Source organism: Ambystoma mexicanum, chromosome 10, assembly GCF_040938575.1.
Source record: "Ambystoma mexicanum isolate Mex_15411 chromosome 10, UKY_AmexF1_1, whole genome shotgun sequence".
Lineage (NCBI taxonomy): Eukaryota > Metazoa > Chordata > Amphibia > Caudata > Ambystomatidae > Ambystoma > Ambystoma mexicanum.
In genome coordinates, this window is record NC_090932.1 from 597,819,458 (window position 1) to 597,842,920 (window position 23,463).

A 23,463-nucleotide genomic window follows, 5' to 3' on the forward strand; every position below is an offset into this window, starting at 1 on the left:
ACTCAGTGTACTGGGAGGCATTATGGGGAACAATGGAAAGGATGGGATTCAGGGGCAACAACTGGGATGGGTGTGTCTGTTGTACCAATCGCTGGTGGCCGAGGTGCGGGTTAATGGGTTTTGCTCACAGACATTTTCCTTGAAACAGGGAATGAGGTAGGGTTGTCCCCTTTCCCGCTGCTTTTCACTCTGGCGATTGAGCCAATGACCGTGCAGCTCGGCATGAGTGGGGAATGGGTGGGCTTCCAGTGGGCAAGACAGTATATCGATGTATGCAGACGATCTGGTCATTTATATGGGTGTTCCAGAGATGTCCTGCCGTGCAGTAACAAAGATACTGAGTGGCTTGAGGTGGTCAGCGGCCTTAAGGTCAACTGGCAGAAGTCGTTTTTTTTTCCTGGTTCAAGGCGGGGATGCAGCTATTCCACTGGAGTGTCCCTACGGGGTGTCCCTTACAGACTTTCATTATCTGGGCATTCAGTTAAGCACGCAGCTCTCCAAATTCCTTGAATTGAATTTGCAGCCGATAAAAATTACATTTAAATCTGACTTTATGCACTGGCAGACCCTTCCGCTAAGTTTGTTAGGAAAAGCGGCCCTCTTCAAAATGATATCCCTTCCCAAATTCCTTTATGTATTACAAAATGCCCTGTTACCGATCCCAAGGACGGCATTCTGGGACATAGAGGGGTCGTTAAGGGAGCTTATTTGGGAAGGGGGGCAGGCGCTTATTACTCTAAAAAGCAACAGAGGTCAGTCTGGGAGGGGGGAAATCGGCCTCCCCTGTCGTCAACTACATTACTGGGCAGGGCAGTTGGGGATAGTTAACAATTGGTTATTCAGAGATCCCAGTTTGCCTCATGTTGCATCTGAGCTGGGCTGGATGGGGACAGGGCCCTGACCATGTGCTCTATGGCAGGAAAATGGGATGGGTGGGGCTCCCTCTTATGACACGGCATGTATGCAGGTATATAAACATATTGGGTGGGGAGGGAACCCAACGCTTTGTCAACCTATTTGGGGCAACTTGCACCTCTCGGAACTTCTCAAGATAGGCCATTTTAGGAACTAGGAAAGGCAGGGGGTTTGGCACCTGGGGGATGTGGTTGTGGGGACTGGCCCTTTCCTTCGAGTCGCTGCAGGAAAGGTTGGCCCTCAGTGATGGGGAACGCTTTCAATATGCACACAATTTGCATGCACTGCGGTCGCAATTTCCTGACATGACCGATATCCTGCAGGAGGCCAATTTAATACCAGCCTGAATAGAGACAAAGGTCAAGTCCATGTTGTATCAAGTGGTATCGGCTTTCAGAACCAAGGAGTTGGCTGACCCGAGGGACACGTGGGGAAGGGATATAGGCTACATGGAATTTGAAGAGTGGGTAGAGGTGCGGATGTTCCCGCGTGAGGTGGGGATATAGGCTAGGCTCCGCCTCATACAGTACAAGGTTCTCTACAGGGTCTATTATTCCCGCACCAAGCTGAGGGTATGGGGGTGGGTGGACAGTGACGGCTGTCTACGGTGTGGAGAGCCCAGGGGTACGTTCTGTCACACCATGTGGGTATGTCCTCAAGAACAGGAGTTGTGGGTGAAGTGTATGGACAAACTGACTGGCTTAATGTCGCTGTCACACTCACCTGGGTATCTGCGGGAGCAATGGAGTCCTCCGGATCCTTCCTCTCATAACCCTGGAACTGGGAAGCAGACCTGCCAAGAGAATAGGTGTTTAGAGGGGTTTTGTAAATAGGCTTTCTAAACCTCCCTCCGCCCTCCCTGTGTCCCTGTGGAGTGACTTCCCTTACTGGGGTGTGGCTCACCTTTTGAATTAGAGTGGCGCGCTCTCCATCCTGCATCTGCAGGGGTGCTGAAGTCTGGGATTCAGAGCTAGTTGCTTCACTAGGTTCAGGCAGGTGTACATGCAAAGCACACTTTCCAGAGTTCGCCCAGTTACAGCACTGGGTATGTCCGTGAGTTCAAATGAATGAAGAGCCCACAGGTAAGTCCAACTGTGAGTGGTAAATTCAACCAGTTGCTTCACTGGATTGCGTGTGGTTTTTTAAGGTGGGCGGTTGATTGGGGAAAAACTGAGCGTTGTAATTAAGTTTATTGTCTTTTATAGGTCTCAAGCGGGCTGCCAGCTGGTTGTGGGCGTAGAGAGAAGCGTTTCGCTAGCCTCGCCTCAAAAGGTAAGTTCTGTGGTCGCGCGGGAGACTGAGGTTTTATTTTGCATGCGCGTGCTTACTTGTTCTAACTCGTCTTCCTTCTTTCTTCCGTAGGACTAGTCTGGAGCACGGAAAGGCTGCAGAGCTGGTCCGGAGCGCTGGAGAGCTGAAGATCGGGGCCAGAGAGCAGGAGAACTGAAGATCGGGTCCGGATGCGCGGGAGAGCAGAGATTCACCTTGATCGCGAAGAAAAACAGCTGATGGTGCTCCCAGGATTTCCGAGCGATGAGAGAGCGGAAACAGGTAGGTTCGCTCCAAGCTGTAGAGCGTCTGAAACAGGCAGGAATTCAAGTGGCGGTGAACGTGTGCACAAGGGAACAGAAGGCACGCGAAGCATGGACCAAATCTTGGGTGTGGCTTATATAGGCAGCCACACCCAAGCACTAGAGCGTGCCTTAAGTTTCTCACAGTTCCTGGATATCCCCAGGCATCCATGTTGGGAGCACAGGAAGTGGCTGGAAAACAAGGCTTATAAGAAGGTGTTCATATTAACAGTTCCTCAGTGCATGTTTTGCTTGCCAGGCTTTCACCCATCTAGCCCCTACTTGGCTCTCAGGCCTTATCCCATGTGTTTGTGTTCCCGAGGTGTGGGGTCCCATGCTAGTACCCATGACAGTCCTCCCCTTCAAGGCCCCACCCAATGGTGTTCTCCCTGGTCCAGGTTTAGTGGGGTTATTCCGATGGAATCTACGTAGTAACTGGGGGGCATAAATGTTCTCGCTTGGCTCCCGTGACCTATCCTGTGGCTCATATCCTTTACAATCTACTAGATAGCATAGGGACCCTTTTGTGATCTTAGAGTCCAGAATACTCTTGACTTCATATTCTGGTTCGTCACCTTCTACTACTATTGGAGCTGGAGATGTTGCTACTCTTGTATCCGGGTGCACAGGTTTTAGCAGTGAAACATGAAACACCGGATGTATGTGCATGCGGGGTGGTAAGGTTAGCTTCATAGCGACTGGGGAGAATACAGCTTCAATTGTAAACGGGCCTAAGAACTTAGGTTGAAATTTCCTTGGGCCTTTTAGCGCTATATATTTTGATGCCAGCCACACTGAATCTCCAATCTGATAGTTTTGGGCCTTCTCTCAGTGTTTATCTGCATACATTTTTTGTGTTTCTTTGGCGACTTGTAAATGTGTCACTGCCTCCTTGGCGGCCTGAGTGATATGTTCATGCAAGGTCTTGACCACAGGCATTTCCATTGCTTCCGGTGGATCATATTTTGAAGTTCGCAGGTTCCGTCCGTATAAAGTATTTAAAGGAGTCAGTTGAGTAGAGGCATGTGTTGAGTTGTTGTAGGCATATTCTGCCATCCATATGATCTCCAACCAAGCATGGTTTGTTTGGTGTAGCAGACAGTGAAGGTATTTGTTAAGACGGATTTCTGAACTCTGTCCTGGTGGCGCAGAAGTTCAGAAGGCCAACCTAATTACTTGGAACAGGGTAACCTCTGGACAAGCCAGACCAATCAAGGTAGCGATCGCGGCGGTCAAGACTAGGTCTCAAGAGGGGTGAGGGTGACTGAAAGCCCGCAATGAGCACACAAAGCAAGAGCGCTTACAAACTACTCCAAACAGTTGTTATATCAAAAATAGATACACATTTATTTTAAGGCCTTTAAAACAATGACCGTAGCAAGAAAATCACAATATCACAATATTAAACCAACACATACCATATCAACACAATATATATACAAATACACAGTCGCAAGCGTTTAAAGCACAAAATATGTAGTCCACCTGAAAGGAAAGGAAAACAGGCAGTGCGATAACGCTTTTGACTCAGTTCGCCTTTAGAGGCACCTAACTAGATGGAAGTCCGAGCCCTGCGAAGAGTGGAGCCTTATGCTCAAAGTACCTGCCACGCCGGTGCCAACGGGCAAAAGGGGAAGCTCTTCGGAGGAAGTCAGGCAGTTCGGGTTAGTGCACAGCAGAAGGAGAACAGGTTCCGCAACTCAAGCGCAGCCTCCACAGCGGGCAGAAGCAGAGCGCGAGTACGGCCAAAAGGGTGCTGTTTTTATACAGCAGTGAAAAGCAATGGGATACTGCAGGAGGGCGACCAGATCCTAGCTAAACTACTCACCGGTCCCCGAAGCAAGCAGACCCAGGCTTCTCCACGTTAGTTTCAGCAGCTGGCAGGTTCAGAAGAGCAGGGAACGCCTCGTAGTCGTGTAGAGCAAAAAGACGTCCCAATCGACGAAACCAGCAGTTTTGTTGCCGCAGCAGGACAACGGAGCGGCTGTGTGTATTCAAGCCAAATGTACACTCCTCCCTTCAGACCTGGGGACGCCAAGCGTACGAAGCGTGGGAGAGTGACAAGGACTCGAAATACAGCACAACCTGGCGGCAGTTACAGAGCAGGACTCCCTTGTAAGCTGGTCAGTCAACTGGATGGCCCAGAGACACTTCCGAAGGCTTACTTGGCAGGAGATGATGAAGTCGCCGGGAATAGCTGTTCCTGCTATTCCAAAGGTCGAAGCACCAGTACAGGCCTTCTGGTTCGATCCAAGGAGGAAAGGGTTTCACAGGACGACAGCAGTGCAAAGGAGGATTCCTTCAGCGGGTCACCAGCGATTCCTCGGTCCAGCCTCTTGGTTGCAGGATACTTGGCTCCTGTATTCCTTCGTTCGTGAGAACTCAGGAGATCGACATGGTAGTGGTGTTTCCAGCTCCCTCTTATCCACGGTTCCCTTCGCGCCAAAACGGAGGGGAGCCAATGGGAGATCCGCACATCAACACACATACCATACGTGGACCAATCACGGACCACGGTGGTCCCAGGCATTCACACCACCCCAGACTCTCTGGCACCCAGGATGTGTATTGGGACCAGACATCCCAGCCCACACCCTGGAGGCACACAAACGACATGTAGAAGCCCGCGAAAGCAACCACGTTTTGCGGGAAAGTACATGCCCAAATAAGGAAGGCCCCGGGTCGTCTGACCTGGGGAAGGTGAAGGGAGCAAGACGGTCAGTGGACAAGACAAAGGAGCCTCGCGGCCTGGCCATTTTGGGAGCCAGGCCACCATTTTGGGTTCAGTGCAAAAACGTGCTCAGAACGCCAAAAGGAGCTCAAAATAAACAAAACGATCGCTGCCACCATTCGAGTCCCTGAATGACTTGCACCGATCAAATACCATCCTAAAAGAGTATCTAGGGCCTGTAGAAGGCTAGAGACCCAAGAGAGCTGTAACTTAGCTTACAGTGCCCTCTTGTGTCGTGTTGCACTAAAGCTGCGACACGATAAAAGAAACTACGGGAAACCACGTTCCCCGGTACTGACTGTCTTAAGGGCATGTCAGTTTCCCCGTAAGAAAGGAGCGAAAGCCCAGAGAAGTGCGGCAGAAGGCTGTACTTCTCTGGCAAAGTCAAGAACAAGGTTAAAAACAATAGCAAAAAAGTTTAGGGGTTGCCACATGGAAGGAAAATTCCCTACAATTACGAAATCTTTCCTAACACTCGCCCCTCCCAGACTATGGACAGGGGGAACTAATCCACCCCTGGATGAGTCTCTTGTTCAGGTCGGTTAAACATTCTGGACAACCCATCAGCATTGCTATGTTGGACACCTGGTCTTTGCTCAATAGTGAAGTCGAAGCCTTGAAGACTTATGGACCACCTAAGCAACTTTGGATTCTCCCCCTTCATGTTCATTAGCCACTTTAACGGCTTATGGTCAGTCTGCACAGTGAAGTGGGTCCCATAGAGGTAGGGCCTCAGCTTCCTTAGGGCCCACACAACAGAGAAACATTCTTTCTCTACCGTGGACCATCTGAGCTCTCTGTCCTTAAGCTGGCGACTAATAAAACCGATAGGGTGTTCCTTACCCTTCTCATCTACTTGTGATAGTACAGCTCCTATCCCAGTGTCAGAGGCATCCGTCTGCACGATAAAAGGTCTTTGATAATCAGGGGCCCTGAGCACAGGGGCCTGGCACAAGGAGTCTTTTAAGCCATTGAAGGCCTTCTCACACTCGTCGGTCCAAGTTACCTTCTTGGGTTTCTTCGGAGTTGTGAGGGCAGTCAGAGGAGCAGCTATGGTGCCATAGTCTGCCACAAAATTGCAGTAATACCCCGTGAGTCCTAAAAAGGCTCTCACTTGGGTTTGCGTAGTGGGGGTAGGCCAGTCTTGTACTGCTTGTACCTTACTGGATAGAGGCTGTCTCCTCCCTCCAACTACTTCATGTCCAAGGTAAACCACTGAGCCTTGTCCATTTTGGTGAGGGGCCACTCGGACACCCTCAAAAGAGCTAACTGAAGGACTGCTTGGGAACAGGTCGGGGAGAGGTTCAGACTCCTCTTCCTCAACATCTGAAGCCAATAGCAGTGCTGCGATTTCGCCGCTTGGGACGAAAGCCTTCAGCCTATTCACGTGAAACACTTTTGGAGCCTGTCCAGGCCTTCCAAGGTCCACTGAATAGTTGACCTCACCCAGGGGCTCCACCACTGGGCAAGGGCCTGACCATTTGTCCTGTAAAGCTCGAGGCCTTATGAGATTCATGATCAGGACTTGCTGACCAAGTATAAAGTTGATGAGGGAAGCTTTCTGGTCGTACCGATGTTTCACCAGCGCTTGCCCTGCCTTCAATTTATCACTGGCCAAGCCCATCAGAAGTACCATCCGTTTTCTGAGCCCTAGCACATAATCAACTACATTGGTAGTAACAGGGGGAGTGGGCATCTCCCATCCCTCTTTGACGATGGCTAAGGGTCCCCGTACGGGATGACCGAACAGAAGTTCGAAGGGGCTGAAGCCAACACCCTCCTGTGGTACCTCTTGGTAGGCAAACAGTAAGCATGAAACAAGAAGATCCCATTCTCTTCTCTGAGGCTCCTCCAGAGCCCCAATCATGCTCGTTAACGTCCTGTTGAAACGCCCCCCCAGACCATCGGTCTGGGGGCGGTATGCAGAAGAGAACCTGTAGGTGACCCCACATTCTTTCCACATAGCCTGCCTATACTTCGACATAAAGTTGCTGCCATGATCCGACACAACTTCTTTAGGGAAGCCAACCCTAGTAAACATGCCGAGTAAAGCTTCTGCAACTGGCTTGGCAGTTACAGTTGTAAATGGGACGGCCTCAGGATACCTGGTTGCATGGTCGACCAGCACCAGGATAAACCTATTGCCTGAGGATGTTTGCGGGTCAAGGGGACCAACCATGTCGATCCCTACCCTTTCAAATGGTACCCCCACAACTGGGAGCGGTACCAACGGAGCTTGGATTGTCGCGCCAACCTTACCAGACAACTGGCAGGAGGCACAACTCCTGCAGTGACTTTCTACTTGCTCCCCCATCTTGGGCCAGTAGAAGTGCATGGATAACCTTTGCTTGGTCCTCCTCATACCAAGGTGACCAGCAAGGGGAACGACATGCGCCAACTGCAGGAGGAAGGGCCTAACAGGAAGGGGAACCACCAACCTCCTATGGTCTCCTTCTGTAGACTCTGTGGGCTCACTATACAGGAGTCCACCTTCCCAATAAATCCTATGCTTCCCAGGAGGTTCACCCTCAAGCTGGGAGCAGGCCTGTCTCCTTAGGCCTTCCAGAGATGGGCACTCACGTTGGCCTTTACTGAATTCGTCCCTATCAGGACCTCCTTCAACTAACAAGTCCTTTAGTTCAGGATGATCGTTGGGGTCGAATACTTCAGGCATCGCTTCCTCCTCGTCAGGCCCAGGCGATTGACCAACTTCCTCCACCGCAGTGGTAGGCGAGCTCGGGGGAATATTCTCTTTCCCTCGTCTTGACTTGTAGACTCCTTTCGCCTTGGGTTTCCCCTTCGGCTGGGGCGGCGTATTGGACTTGGCCAATGCTGCCCGCGCTTGAGACCGTGTGTAGGGTCTTTCGGCAGTGTCTCCTACGAGCCCTAAAGCTCTGAGATCATTGCCCAACAAGACCTTTCCCGGGACGTTTCTCTGAATGCTCACTGGAATCCTGACTGCTGTACCATTTAAAGTAAGATTTACAGGGATCACGGGAAACATACGGAGGGGGCCGTCAGCCAACTTAGTGGGCATCAGAGTAGCTCTGGCAACTTCCTCTGAGTCTACCAAGGTAGAATCCACTACAGTTCGACTGCACCCACTATCCCTAAGAGCTGGAGTATCCACTCCATTGATCAGCACACTGTCTTTAAAGTAGTGCTTGGTATTATCCGGAATCCTAGCATACGCCTCTGCGACTTTAGGCTCCCAGGAACCCAGGGACACTAAAACTACCTCAGCCTCTATTCCGCTGGGAAATGAGTCTGAGGAGAAGGATGCTCCTGTAACCTCTTCTTCCTCGTAGGAGGAGAAGGCCAGATTAGCGGAGTGGACCCCCAAAGGTCTAACCTTACAACGGGGATCCCCCTTCACATGGTCAGTTGCTCCACAAGAAAAACAAGCCCCATTGGGTCTGTTTACGTAGGGAGGCTTATTGTAACCAGAGTTCTGTTTCGGAGGCGAACCTCCACTACCCTGTGAGTTCTCTTGTGTCTTACCCTTGTTTTTCTTTTTGTGGCCCTTATGGGAAGAAGATTTAGCAGATTCCCCACCCTCCATATCTTTGGACTTTTTCCCTTCCTCCTGCTTACCAGGATGAGTTTTGTCCTTATGGGACACTCGATGTGACACCCATAAGTCTGCTGCAATGGCCAGCTTCTTAGGATCTATCTCCTTCGAATCGGCCAAATGCTGCTTAAGCTCCGGGGAAGAAGAAGCAAAAATGTGTTCCAGCATGACCAGATTGATCATGCCTTCGAAGGTAGAAACCTTATAACCTTCAACCCAGCCAGTTAAGTTTTTCAGAGATTCAGCGACATAAGATACCCAAGTACCACCTTCCTTTTTCTTATACTCTCGAAAACGCTTTAAATATTGGGCCGGAGTCTTCCCAAACTTTAAAATGAGAGTCTGCTTTAACATTGCGAAATCAGCCCGCTCAGCCTTCGACATTTCCATAATGGCACTACAGCCAGAATGGGGCAGTCTACTGAGCAACCACGCAATCTTATCAGCATTGTCAACTTCCTGGACCTCGCATGCATACTCAACCGCATTCAGCCAGTCCATAATGTCATTCCTCTCTTCATACACACTGAGCAGATCTTTCGGAAACCGTGGATGAGAGGAAGCCCCAGACCCATGTCTAGGACCCTTGGATCCATTTGCAACCTGAAGCTTGGCCAGTTCCAACTGGTGATCCCTGTCTTTCTGTTTTTCTGCCTGTTCGATTTTTAGTTTGGCTATGCTGAATTCAAGCTCCTGCTGCCTAAACCGCAGCTCTTGCTTCTTGAATTCAAGCATAGCCTCCCCATCAGCACTGGCAGAGGAAACATTAGACATTACATCCTCCCTGTCCTCGTGGTCGCGATGGATCAGTGCAGTGGCAGAACCGTCGGTTCTGCCAGTGAGAGCAGCCCCACCACCTTCTGCACTGTCCTCGGAAGTTATAGCGTCAAGCTGCGCTTCTTGCCACGCCACGATTCTCTGGATCATTTCCAATTTTGTGCCTTGCGAGGAAACACCTCTCTCCGCACACATCTTTTTCAGCGTTTCTGATTTGGAAGCATTTAAAGTTAACAACGTATTTGTTTCCATACTGTTTGATAGGACTATGGCCTTTTTAAAGTTATATTACAACAATTCACTACGTGTACTGTTTGGAATAACCTGAAATGCCTTAGTTCGAGCGCAACACTGGATACCTTCAGTCGTATCCCACCGCTGTACACCAATTTGTTAAGACGGATTTCTGAACTCTGTCCTGGTGGCGCAGAAGTTCAGAAGGCCAACCTAATTACTTGGAACAGGGTAACCTCTGGACAAGCCAGACCAATCAAGGTAGCGATCGCGGCGGTCAAGACTAGGTCTCAAGAGGGGTGAGGGTGACTGAAAGCCCGCAATGAGCACACAAAGCAAGAGCGCTTACAAACTACTCCAAACAGTTGTTATATCAAAAATAGATACACATTTATTTTAAGGCCTTTAAAACAATGACCGTAGCAAGAAAATCACAATATCACAATATTAAACCAACACATACCATATCAACACAATATATATACAAATACACAGTCGCAAGCGTTTAAAGCACGAAATATGTAGTCCACCTGAAAGGAAAGGAAAACAGGCAGTGCGATAACGCTTTTGACTCAGTTCGCCTTTAGAGGCACCTAACTAGATGGAAGTCCGAGCCCTGCGAAGAGTGGAGCCTTGTGCTCAAAGTACCTGCCACGCCGGTGCCAATGGGCAAAAGGGGAAGCTCTTCGGAGGAAGTCAGGCAGTTCGGGTTAGTGCACAGCAGAAGGAGAACAGGTTCCGCAACTCAAGCGCAGCCTCCACAGCGGGCAGAAGCAGAGCGCGAGTACGGCCAAAAGGGTGCTGTTTTTACACAGCAGTGAAAAGCAATGGGATACTGCAGGAGGGTGACCAGATCCTAGCTAAACTACTCACCGGTCCCCGAAGCAAGCAGACCCAGGCTTCTCCACGTTAGTTTCAGCAGCTGGCAGGTTCAGAAGAGCAGGGAACGCCTCGTAGTCGTGTAGAGCAAAAAGACGTCCCAATCGACGAAACCAGCAGTTTTGTTGCCGCAGCAGGACAACGGAGCGGCTGTGTGTATTCAAGCCAAATGTACACTCCTCCCTTCAGACCTGGGGACGCCAAGCGTACGAAGCGTGGGAGAGTGACAAGGACTCGAAATACAGCACAACCTGGCGGCAGTTACAGAGCAGGACTCCCTTGTAAGCTGGTCAGTCAACTGGATGGCCCAGAGACACTTCCGAAGGCTTACTTGGCAGGAGATGATGAAGTCGCCGGGAATAGCTGTTCCTGCTATTCCAAAGGTCGAAGCACCAGTACAGGCCTTCTGGTTCGATCCAAGGAGGAAAGGGTTTCACAGGACGACAGCAGTGCAAAGGAGGATTCCTTCAGCGGGTCACCAGCGATTCCTCGGTCCAGCCTCTTGGTTGCAGGATACTTGGCTCCTGTATTCCTTCGTTCGTGAGAACTCAGGAGATCGACATGGTAGTGGTGTTTCCAGCTCCCTCTTATCCACGGTTCCCTTCGCGCCAAAACGGAGGGGAGCCAATGGGAGATCCGCACATCAACACACATACCATACGTGGACCAATCACGGACCACGGTGGTCCCAGGCATTCACACCACCCCAGACTCTCTGGCACCCAGGATGTGTATTGGGACCAGACATCCCAGCCCACACCCTGGAGGCACACAAACGACATGTAGAAGCCCGCGAAAGCAACCACGTTTTGCGGGAAAGTACATGCCCAAATAAGGAAGGCCCCGGGTCGTCTGACCTGGGGAAGGTGAAGGGAGCAAGACGGTCAGTGGACAAGACAAAGGAGCCTCGCGGCCTGGCCATTTTGGGAGCCAGGCCACCATTTTGGGTTCAGTGCAAAAACGTGCTCAGAACGCCAAAAGGAGCTCAAAATAAACAAAACGATCGCTGCCACCATTCGAGTCCCTGAATGACTTGCACCGATCAAATACCATCCTAAAAGAGTATCTAGGGCCTGTAGAAGGCTAGAGACCCAAGAGAGCTGTAACTTAGCTTACAGTGCCCTCTTGTGTCGTGTTGCACTAAAGCTGCGACACGATAAAAGAAACTACGGGAAACCACGTTCCCCGGTACTGACTGTCTTAAGGGCATGTCAGTTTCCCCGTAAGAAAGGAGCGAAAGCCCAGAGAAGTGCGGCAGAAGGCTGTACTTCTCTGGCAAAGTCAAGAACAAGGTTAAAAACAATAGCAAAAAGTTTAGGGGTTGCCACATGGAAGGAAAATTCCCTACAATTACGAAATCTTTCCTAACACTATTGATCCAGAGTTTGGTTTGTGCGTTCCGTCTGCCCGTCGGTCAGTGGGTGGTGACTGGTGGATACGCGGATTTGTACTCCTGCTAACCCACAGCATTTCCTCCAGAATTGTGATATAAACTGACTCCCTCTGTCAGGTATTACCACGGATGGAAACCCATGCAATTTCACTATGTGGTCTAAGAAGTTCTGGGCTAAAACTTGAGTCGAAGGTATTCCCTTTAAGGGTATAAAGTGGGCCATTTTAGAAAAGAGGTCAACACCTACCAGGATGGTGGTGTACCCGGAACAGGAAGGTAGATCCGTGACAAAATCCATCGACACTGTGTGCCAAGGAGCAGGAGGTATAGTCAGGGGTTGTAGCAGACCAGCCGGTCTTTGCCTTGATGCCTTATTTTGAGCGCATATCCCGCATGAGTTCACAAAATACAGTGTGTTGTTCCGCCAGGTTGGCCACCAATAGTGTCTTTTTACTTTGGCCATCATTTTAGCCCCTCCCGGGTGACCTTCCAAGGGCGAACTGTGGTAACTGGTGAGGATCTCATCTTGAAGAGCATGTGTAAGTAGGTATAGGCGCCCCTGGAAATAGGGGAGCTCGCCCTGTATGGAAAAGTGAGTTCCCTTTTGGTCCCAAGTCCTTAGCTCTTCAGCAGGAATACTATTCGTCACTTCTTTCTTGAGCGCATCCAGCGGTGTGAGAGTACTGTCACAAATGCCTAGATCTTTTCACTGGGGATTATGTCCATTGGATCTGGATTGTTGTAGGCCTCTTCTCCTTTGCCGATGCAGGATAAGGCGTCTGCCTTGCCGTTCTTGATTCCTGGCCAATAAGTGATTACTAAGTCATATTCAGTTAGGAACAATGTCCAGCACAGCTGTCGTGATGATTGGGCCTTAGCTGAGCGTAGGTATTGTAGATTCCGATGATCGGTTATGATTGTGATAGTGTGCTTAGCGCCAAGTAAATCGTGCCTCCACTCTTTGAGAGCATCCTTGATTGCTAAGAGCTCTTTGTCTGTATGGCATAGTTTAGTTCCGCTGGAGAAAATTTCCTTGACCAGAATGCCTCAGGATGTAAGTGGCCTGTTGCCGGATCCCGCTGAGATAGAACAGTCCCCATGGCTACACTGGACGTGTTGGTTTCCACGATGTAAGGGAGATCTGGTTGAGGGTGCTGTAACACAGGGGCTGAGGTGAACCTGTCTTTTAATGCACGGAAGGCTTCTTCTGCAGCCGGTGTCCACTCTAACTTTCGGTGTTTACGGAGAAGTGAGGTAATTGGATGCACCAGGTGTGAAAAGCCGGGTATGAAGCGTCGATAGAAATTTGAAAAGCCTAAAAAGCTTTGTACTCTTTTTAGAGATGTGGGTGAAGGCCAAGTAAGTATGGCCTCAACCTTTCTGTTGTCCATCCTGATGCCTTGAGGGGACAACACAAACCCCAAGAATTCCACTTCCGTGACATGGAACGAGCATTTTTCAAGCTTGGCGTAAAGATGGTTCTCACGCAGGTTACGGAGTACCGCTCGCACATGAGTGATGTATTCTTGCAGGTTGGACGAACAGATGAGAATATTGTCAATATACACTACAGCACACACGTCAAGTAACTCCCGTAAAACATCATTCATGAAATGTTGAAATGCCGCTGGGGCATTACATAGCCCGAAGCGGCACTACTTGGTATTCGTATAAGTCGTACCTGGTGCGGAACGCGGTCTTCCATTCATCACCTCTTTTAACGCGCACCAGGTGATAGGCTCCACGTAGATCTAGTTTCGTAAACACTTGCGCTTGTCGTACCTGATCTAATAGGACTGGTATTAATAGCAGCGGGTACCTATTTATTATGGTGATCTGATTTAATGCCCGGTAGTCTATAAATGTGCAGAGATCACCCTCCTTCTTGGGGACAAAGAATAATGGTGAAGCTGCAGGTGACTTTGAAGGACGGATGAATCAGTTTGCTAGATATTGATCCAGATACTTTCTTAGATGGGTGTTCTCTTCTTCGGTCAAGGCGTAGATTCTACTGCATGGTACTTGGGCCTCAGGTAGTAAATCAATTTGGCAGTCATACGAATGATGAGGTGGAAGAGTATTAGCTTGTTCTTTAGCGAACACATCTTGGAATTCCTGGTATTCGGGGGGTAGGAATCCTATTATCCCTAGCACAGGCACCGATTTAGGGGACGCAAGTAGCGGGTATTCTGAGGATTGGGATTTTTCATAACAGCTTCTGCAGTCCTCTGAGAAGGCTAGTGTTCTTGCTCGCCAGTCTATACAGGGGTTATGAGCCTCCAACCAAGGCATTCTGAGAATCACCTGGAATTGTTGAGCCTTAATTAAATCAAAGGAGATTATTTCTCTGTGACCATCTTGACAGAGGAGTGTGACATCAGTAGTGCGATGAGTAACTGGGCCAGAAAGTAGTTGGGAACCATCAACCGCGGTCACGTTGTCAGCTATTGTCTTTGGGCTAACTGATAACCCCATCCTATCGCCAGTTTCTAGGACCATGTAACTGCCTGCGGCCCCACTGTCAATGAAGGCCTTGATTGCATGCATCTTGGGCGAGTGTGGTGGATTCAAGATAACTGGAATAGCAAAGTGGGAGGTGTGAGGGGTCTTTACCATGCTCGACAAACCAACCTCTATGTCTGTATGGCATTGGAGTTTTCCGTCTCCACCGTGCCTTTATTACCATCCATGGCCCCTACTCTCTTCCGAGCGGTTTTGCTGGGCAGTTGCGGAGGAAATGACCTGATTGACCACAGTATAGGCATAGCTGTTCTGGTTGCCTCCTGTCTCGCTCCGACTTAGTGAGAGGGCCCCGTACTACGCCTAATTGCATGGGTTCACGATGCGCCTCTGTAGAGGTCTCGGCCGACTCCTTAGGCCGTACATAGAATGTTCTGCTCTAGGAACGGGCATGGTCCGTTTTCCAGTTTTGTAGTTGATGATCCAGCTGGAGAGCTAGATCTATGTACTCCGCGCAACCCTCTGGGGGGTTTACCACCTGCGCAAGTACATCTTTCAGTTCCCCACGTAAGCCCCTTAAAACAAGGTAACTTGTTTTTCTTCTGGCCAATTTGTCTCGGCAACTAGCCAGTTGAACATGGCACGTAAGCCAGAAGATCCTGACTGCCCTGTCGGAGTGATAACAGCTCATCATCTAAGGCCTGACCTTGCGTACGACGGGCAAAGAGCTTCTCCATCTCATGATGGAAACCAGAGTAATCACGTAGTAAGGAATCGCCCCTACTTACTAATGGGCCCGACCAGTCCGCTGCATGGCCCCCTAGATATGCTAGCACAAAGGCCACCTTGGACTGGTTGTGGGGGAGCAACCCGGGTTTGCACAAAAAATGCAAACGCTACTGGTTCATAAAGGTTCCAAATTTCTTTGGGTCTCCCACGAATCTCTCTGGTGGTGCTAATGGGATATTGCCCGGAAGTACCATCTGTACAGGGGTCACGGATTGAGTCTGTGGGATTGAGGAAGCAGCAGCTCTTCCGGGTAATGGTGACATTCCGGCCTGGGTTTGGAGCCGTTGCCGGGCTACCTCATCAGTCTTGTCTCTATTGACTATCAACTCGTCCCTCAGGGAATTTGTCTCAGCGCGGGCTGCATGCACTTCAGCTCGCAACTCCCCCAGAAGCTGGGACAACTGATCCACTTCCGAGGTTTCCATTGCTCAGGCAGAGTGGTTTAGGGTAGGCTTTGTGTTCTGTCACGCTCACCTGAGTCTCTGCGGGATCAATGGAGTCCTCCGGATCCTTCCCCTCGTAACCCCAGGACTGGGAAGCAGACCTGCCAAGAGAATAGGTGTTTAGAGGGGTTTTGTAAATATGCTTTCTAAACCTCCCTCCGCCCTCCCTCTGGAGTGTCTTCCCTTACTGGGGTGTGGCTCACCTTTTGAATTAGAGTGGCACGCTCTCCATCCTGCATCTGCAGGGGCGCTGAAGTCTGGGGTTCAGTTTGCGCACTGGGCATGTCCGTGAGTTCAAACAAATGAAGAGCCCACAGATAAGTCCAACTGTGAGTGGTAAATTCAACCAGTTGCTTCACTGGATTGCGTGTGGTTTTTAAGGTGGCCGGTTGATTGGGGAAAAACTGAGCGTTGTAATTAAGTTTATTGTCTTTTACAGGTCTCAAGCGGGCTGCCACCTGGTTGCGGGCGTAGAGAGAAGAGTTCTGCTAGCCTCGCCTCAAAAGATAAGTTCTGTGGTTGCGCGGGAGACTGAGGCTTTATTTTGCATGCGCACGCTTACTTGTTCTAACTTGTTTTCCTTCTTTCTTCCGTAGGACTAGTCCGGAGCACGAAAGAGCTGCAGAGCGGGTCCGGAGCGCTGGAGAGCTGAAAATCGGGTCTGGAGAGCAGGAGAACTGAAGATCGGGTCCGGATGTGCGGAAGAGCAGAGATTCACCTTGATCGCGAAAAAAAACAGCTGACGGTGATCCCAGGATTTCCAAGCGATGAGAGAGAGGAAACAGGTAGGGGTTCGCTCCAAGCTGCAGAACGGCTGAAACAGGCAAGAATTCAGGTGGCAGTGAACGTGTGCACAAGGCAACAGAAGGCACACAAAGCATGGACCAATTCTTGGGTGTGGCTTATATAGGCAGCCACACCCAAACACTAGAGCGTGCCTTAAGTTTCTCACAGTTCCTGGATGTCCCCAGGCATCCATGCTGGGAGCACAGGAAGTGGCTGGAACACAAGGCTTATAAGAAGGTGTTCATATTAACAGTTCCTCAGTGTATGTTTTGCTTGCCAGGCTTTCACCCATCTAGCCCCTACTTGTCTCTCAGACCTTATCCCATGTGTTTGTGTTTCCGAGGTGTGGGGTCCCATGCTAGTACCCATGACAGTCCTCCCCCTCAAAGCTCCACCCAATCGTGTTCTCCCTGGTCCAGGTTTGGTGAGGTTATTCCGATCGTATCTACGTAGTAACCGGGGGGCACAAATGTTCTCACTTGGCTCACACGGCCTATCCTGTGGCCCATATCCTTTCCAGTCCAATAGATAGTATAGGGACCCTTTTGTTATCTTACGAGTCCCCGGGTGACTTGTTGGCTCACGGAGATGGACAGATGTATGGCCCTGGACAGATGTATGGCCCTGAAGAGAAGGCTGTATAATGCGAGAGGTTGCCCAGTGAAGTTTTCGATGATTTGGGGGAGATGGGAGGGGGGAGCAGGGGAGCATAAGGAGGGGCGGGAAGGAGGCGAGAACTGTAGAACATTCAGGTATTGTTATGTTAGTAAGAACTGTGGTCATAATTTTCTTCATGTCAAGCGATGGTTATTTGGTTCACCTGTTGTATGTGGTTTTGTTTTATTTCTATAATTTGATGAAAATGAATTTTTAAAAATTACAAAAAGACTGCCGATAGCAAAACAAATAGTATATCAGCCAGGAAAATTGTGTGCATACATCAAACTGGAAAGATCAAATGCACATTACATCTCATAAAAGAATTCAAATGTCAGCAACGAAGCTGCAACACAACCTTCAACAATCTCTCTGTATTGTCTATAGTTTACACATCGATTTCACTTTTATAAATTCTGTCTCTATGAAAGGAAAAGCGTGCCCCCTTAATCAAAACAACACTTTAAACATGCAAAGAAACAGTGGTGCAATTGAAGGACTAAAGTTTGACATTTTTTATTATTTTTACTCAATCTTTCTAGATTTCTTTTCTGGTTCGCTTCAGTAGACCAGGTGAAATGGTCACCCCTTTGAGTTAGTTTTAAAATCGTACATAAATTAAGAATAACTTCCTTACCTCCTGTAACATATCAGAGTCTTCAATAGCTTTTACCACGGATAACTTTGAAGTGTCTTGAATTTCACCACCAATTAGTAACTCATCAAGAAGAAAATAGGCCTTCTCAAAATTAAAAATAATATCTAACTCGCAAACCTGAAAGGAGACAATAATAATGATGTATGATGAAAATATATTTTACAAGAAACATGAAAGGAGCTCAACTGTGCGATAACCATGAGAACAACTGCATATTCAAAAGAACCATATAAGACGTGTATGCAATTTTAAAAAAGTATAGTGCTTTGAAGAGAATACGAACTTGAAGCCGCTTGTTATTTTCAGCATATTCTTAGTTTTGCAAGAGAAACCAGGCATACTTTTGTTGCTAAACAGATCATGCCAAAATGAATAGCATGCAAGCACATTATATACTTCTATATAATGTGTAGATGCCTTTTATTCTGAAGCTCCCCTTATCCAATCCACGTAGATATGGTACCCAAGCAAAAGGTATGATTATAGATGTTTTTAATAAGTGTTCCGTTTGTGAAATCTTGACCTCCGGCTTTAGTGTTACTTTGCTGAGGCAATATTCACAGTTTAAATGCACCTTTGAATTTAAGGATTACCTAAACACACTCAACCTAATGAGGGAAGAACCTTAATGTTACAAATGAGACAAGAAATTATACCCCTACAGGCTTTTTCCTCAGCATAGAAAACAGTCTCTTAGTCCAAATGCCAATATTTCTTATTGTATGATGAGAGTATAATGTTTCTCGTTTTTCTGTCTATTCTATGAAACCGCCAGAGAGCAATGCTTAAAATCTGAACTAAGATCACTCAGGATAGGAAATGCACTATGTGTTTTTTTTATTGTATTTATTCGGTATTTATAATGTACAATGTGTTTCGAGGCGCAACAAGACGGACAAAACAAAAACGATCCTACTAGACCTTTTGACATTCGGTTCGTGCAAGTGCAATGAAGAGAAGTGGAGGGGAGAGCGGAAGTGCCGAACATGGCGGCAGGTCATGTGAGAAAAGTGAGTTCCATCGGAGGCCAGGTGAACAAAGCCAGGGGAAAGCAGAGTGTGCAGGGGAAGGCACGTCCACGAACTAAGAGCGAGGTAAGGGGCTGGAAGAGATACAATGGTGAAGGCCCAACCAGGCTAGTGCGGGGCAAAGAGCCCAGAAGGGCAAATGCAGGTTGAGGGGGGTGGGGTTAGGGGGGGCCAAGTGCAGGGTTAGACTGGATTTGGGGTACCTGGTGTTCTGTAAGACTATTTTGGAACCAGGCAGCCAGTCAAAAAGCAGACATGGATATTAGCAGGGGGGAGGGAAAGAAGACGAGAAAAGGAAGGCCTTGAAGCTTCAGGAATTTAAGGAGATCCGGGCTCCAGTCTGAGAGGGGCAGAGAGGCCATTTCAGAGGGAGGCACCTGTGGAGGAGAGAGATCTATCCCCCACTCTCTGCTTAGAAAAGCATCTGATCTGCAGAGAGTTAGAGCTAAACGGCGGAAGGGCTTCACAGTGAGGTATTTAGGGAGAGAGTTGGATGAAGAGGGGTCCCAGGCCCCAGAAAACCTTAAGGATGATGCAGGGGGTCTTGAACTTGATCCTTGCAGCAACCGAGAGCCAGTGGAGAGATTTTAGGGCTGTAGAGATGGGGTTCCTGCGCTTGAGGCCAAGGATAGGCCTTGCGGTCCTATTCTGGATTAGTTGTGGGGGCAAAGGGAGGAGCTAGGCAGATTAAGGAAGCGCTATATAAATTCAATAAACATAAACAAACAGTAGTCCAGCCGGGTGAAGACCAGAGCTCTGGAGAATTGAGCTTCTGGGTGAAGGTGAGCAAAGTGAGAATGCCTCTGAGGAGGTGCAGCTGAAAGTGAGACGTCTTTGCAAGGTCTGTGGTGTGAGGAGAGAAGGAGAGAGAGAGAGAGAGGAGTTGAAAGATGACACCAAGGTTTTTTGCCTGCTTTTTGTTCAGATTGGAGACTTATACCAGGGCAAATAGTTTTCAATTGTACAAAATCATGCTTAACATTTTGCAGAGTGGGTACTACTGTGCTTAAATTCATTCTCAGAGGGGCTAACTCTTGGAGAGAGGAAGTGGATCGAGGGCAGTGTGTTAGGAAGTGTGTACGCATGCGAAGGGAGGAATTCTTTATTAAGAACTTTGGGTAATGCCAAGGGTATCACAGACCCAATTCATCAGGGTGGCATGATTTACCGTATCAAAGGCAGAGAAAAGGTCAAGAATGATTGAGAACATCCTCTTCCCGCTAGGGGACACTTCGTCGGCAAACTTGACGTCTGGCCCTTCGAAAGAGAACAGTTCAAGTATCTGGGGATACGTATCACGAAGCAGTTGACTGAATACACAACCCTGAATCTGGCCCCCCTCATGACAAGATTTGCAGAAGATACTCGCCATTGAATCTCCTTGCCATTAACGCTGATGGGCAGAGCGGCCCTGTTCAAAATGATCGCCCTTCCTAAATTCTTATATATCCTGCAAAATGCGCCATTATACATTCACCAGCGATCATTTCACAAAATAGAGTGCACCCTTCGGAAGCTGCTATGAGGGGGAGGACACCCACGAATCGCTCTCGCCACGCTCCAAAGGTCTATTTGAGAAGGAGGCATGGGACTGCCCAGGATACAGTCATACTACTGGGCCAGCCAGATGGCGGTAGTAAATGACATGCTCCACGGAGACAGAAGCCTCCCACATATCAAAGGTCTTATCTGTAATGCCACGACCACGCCTCTAGAGCATCTGAATGGAGGCCTGAGCCGCACATCACACACGGATATGGCAACGCATATAGTGAGAATATGGAAAGATACACATCAGTACCTGGGATGGGGCGGGAAGCTAACGCTGGCGCAACCCCTATGGAACAACTGCAACCTTCCCGAAATAAGAAATCTGCCCAGATGGCCTGAGTGGGCCCAGCGAGGAATCGCCAGGATTGGAGATGTGGTTCACGAGGACAACCTGGTACCATTCGAGACATTGCATGAAAAGTTCTCCCTCCCAGACACAGAGAGGTACCACTATATGCAGCTGAAACACGCTTGGATGACCCACAGTCTCATAACGCGAGACATGCCGGAAAGCTCCCCAGTGGAGAGAAACATAGTTTTGGACCGGGTGGACCGGAAAGTCACCTCTACCATGTACAATGTGATAACATCCTTCGCGACACCGGAACTAACCAGTCTGAAGGCAAAGTGGGAACAGGATGTGGGTCCCCTTCAACTGGAGGACTGGGTGGAGGCCCTGATGTACCCGCGAGAAACGGCCATTTCCTCCAGACAGACGGGTCCAACTAAAGATCCTGCACCGCACCTTTTACCCAAGAGTGGCTCTCTTCCGCTGGGGCAAATCCTCGGACGCACGATGCCTACGCTGCAAAAGTGAAGAAGGTACCTTTTTCCATATTTTGTGGGAATGTAGTAGGATACAAAGGCTCTGGCAGAGATGCTGTGATAAACTGTCTAGCGTTATAGGTAAAGAGATACAGAGATGCCCAAAACTCCTCCTCCTGGGGATCTCCAGTGACACTGACTTTTCCCGTTCTGAGAAGTTGCTCTGGTCGACTGCGGTAGCAGTTCTCAGGCAGAACATTGCGCAGCTGTGGGGATCGGAACGTACGCCAAGCTTTGAACAGTGGGTCACGGATGTGGACATATGTGCTATAATGGAACATAGAGTGTACGCGGCGAGGGGTTACCCGCAGAAAGTGGACAAAATATGGAGAAGATGGGAAGAGGCTAGCTAAAGGACAAAATTGGCTCCACAGCCTCTGTGACTGAGAGTTGCCCCGGGAGTGGGGGGGAGATGCCTCTGCTGAGAATATCCTATGCCACGAGATCATCTTTTGTCAAATTGACGGTCTGTCAGACCAGGGTCCCGGAAGTTGAGTTTATTGATTCTTTTTTGGAATGTTTGTTTTTTTCTGTATTTTGATTGATTGTGTTTCTCTCTCTGCATTCTATCACATGTATCTGGAATGTAGATTTTGCATATGTTCCTCTCCCCTCCTGTCTACCCCTTTCCTTCCCTTACGTTATTACCCCAAACTTTCCCCTCCCTCCCCACGGCCCTACCCGGTACTGCAGAGAGATAAGTGTAATGTTGTTTTATGTTTAAAATCAATAAAATCTTTGATCAAAAAAGAATGATTGAGAACCGAAGGAGAGATGGAATCGAGATTAGAGAGCAGGTCTTCACAAGTTTTCAGGAGAGCAGTTTCTGTGTCTCGGGCAGCTCTGAAGCCAAACTGGAGGTCGTGGAGATAACCAACAGATGCAATGTGGTTGATAAGCCAGGAGATGGCCAGCTTCTCCAAGGGTTCGCCCAGGAAGGGGGTCATTGAGATAGAAGGCATTTTGAGGAGAGGATGCACAAGAGAGTGCTTGAGGAGTCAGGGGAAGGATCCAGTGGCAAAGGAGCGATTGCAGAAATCGGCCAAGGCTGGAGCAAGGGAGGCAATGTTACCCTTGATAGTTCTGGAGGAGCAGGGGAACACCTGTTTGGATGAGACTTTCATAGAGCAGACTTGTCTAGTAACCTCATCAGGTGTTATGGGAGAAAAAGAGGAGAGTAGGAGAGGAGCTAAGAGGGGGGCCAAGGGAGGCCTGAGAGCGGGTGAGGGAGAAGGGTGAGTAGAGAAGAGTGAGGAGAAGATGTCCTGAGTTTTAGAAATGAAGCTAGAGGCCAGAGAAGTGCAGAGTGCCAGGTAAGGCAGAGGAGAAGTGGAGACTGCAGTATTGATATTGATTTTGATATTTTATTTCTATCACGCTCGTACACAAGTGTTTCAGAGCACGACAAGGCAAGGGAGGTGAACAGGGGAGAACAAAACAACGATCTTACTAGGCCCAGTGACATTGAGAACACCAAGTGCATGGAAGGGGGGAGAAGTGGAAAGTGCGGAGCAAAGGAGAAACAGATAAATAATAATAAATAAATAATAAAGGCAACAAACAGTGGTAGTGCAGCCAGCAAGTGGCAAGTGCGGGGGTTAAGGCCTCAGACAGGGCAGGAAGAAAAGGGGGGGGCTGTATAGGTACAGATATAGACCCCAGTGCAAGGGGTGGTCCGCAGGCAGTGCGGGAGTGTGGCAGGGTAAGCAGGTACCTGGGCCCAGAGGACAGAGAGTGGCCAGGTGCACGGCGGCAAGAGAGAACAGATCAGCAGGGGAGAGGGGGAACAAAGGCAGAAGCAAAGAGGAAGGTCTTGAGGGGCTTCCGGAACCGGAGATGGTTCTCCTCAAATTTTAGAGTGGCAGGGAGGCAGTTTTCCAGAGGGAGGCCCCAGCTGAAGATAGAGATCTACCCACAGCTCGTATCTTTAAAAAACGACTGACCCTGAGGGAGTTAGAGGTAGAGGAGCGAAGAGCTTGAGAGGGGAGGTATGCAGAGGGATAGCTGAAGGAATTTTGGACCCAGGCCCCAGAAAGCCTTGTGAAAGCCAGTAGGGTTGTCCAGTTCCTTGTAGATTTTGAAAAGTTCAGCCATGTTTTTAGTGGCCGCAGAGATGCAGGCTTGATATAGGCCCTCTTTGAGCAAATGGAGAGTCTGGATTGCCTTTGGAGCAGGCGGCAGGCCAGTTTGTCAGA

The 23,463-nt window shown here is 49.1% G+C and overlaps 1 protein-coding gene across 2 annotated transcripts in view; it reads right to left on the minus strand.

The window, feature by feature from the left end:
• AP1S3 (adaptor related protein complex 1 subunit sigma 3) overlaps nt 1–23,463 on the minus strand; it is a 948,614-nt gene that overhangs the window by 109,694 nt on the left and 815,457 nt on the right. For both annotated transcript variants that reach the window (XM_069618154.1, XM_069618153.1), the window contains one exon: nt 17,844–17,981. In XM_069618154.1, the coding sequence (XP_069474255.1) occupies nt 17,844–17,981 (138 nt within the window). The remainder of the gene's footprint in view (nt 1–17,843; nt 17,982–23,463) is intronic.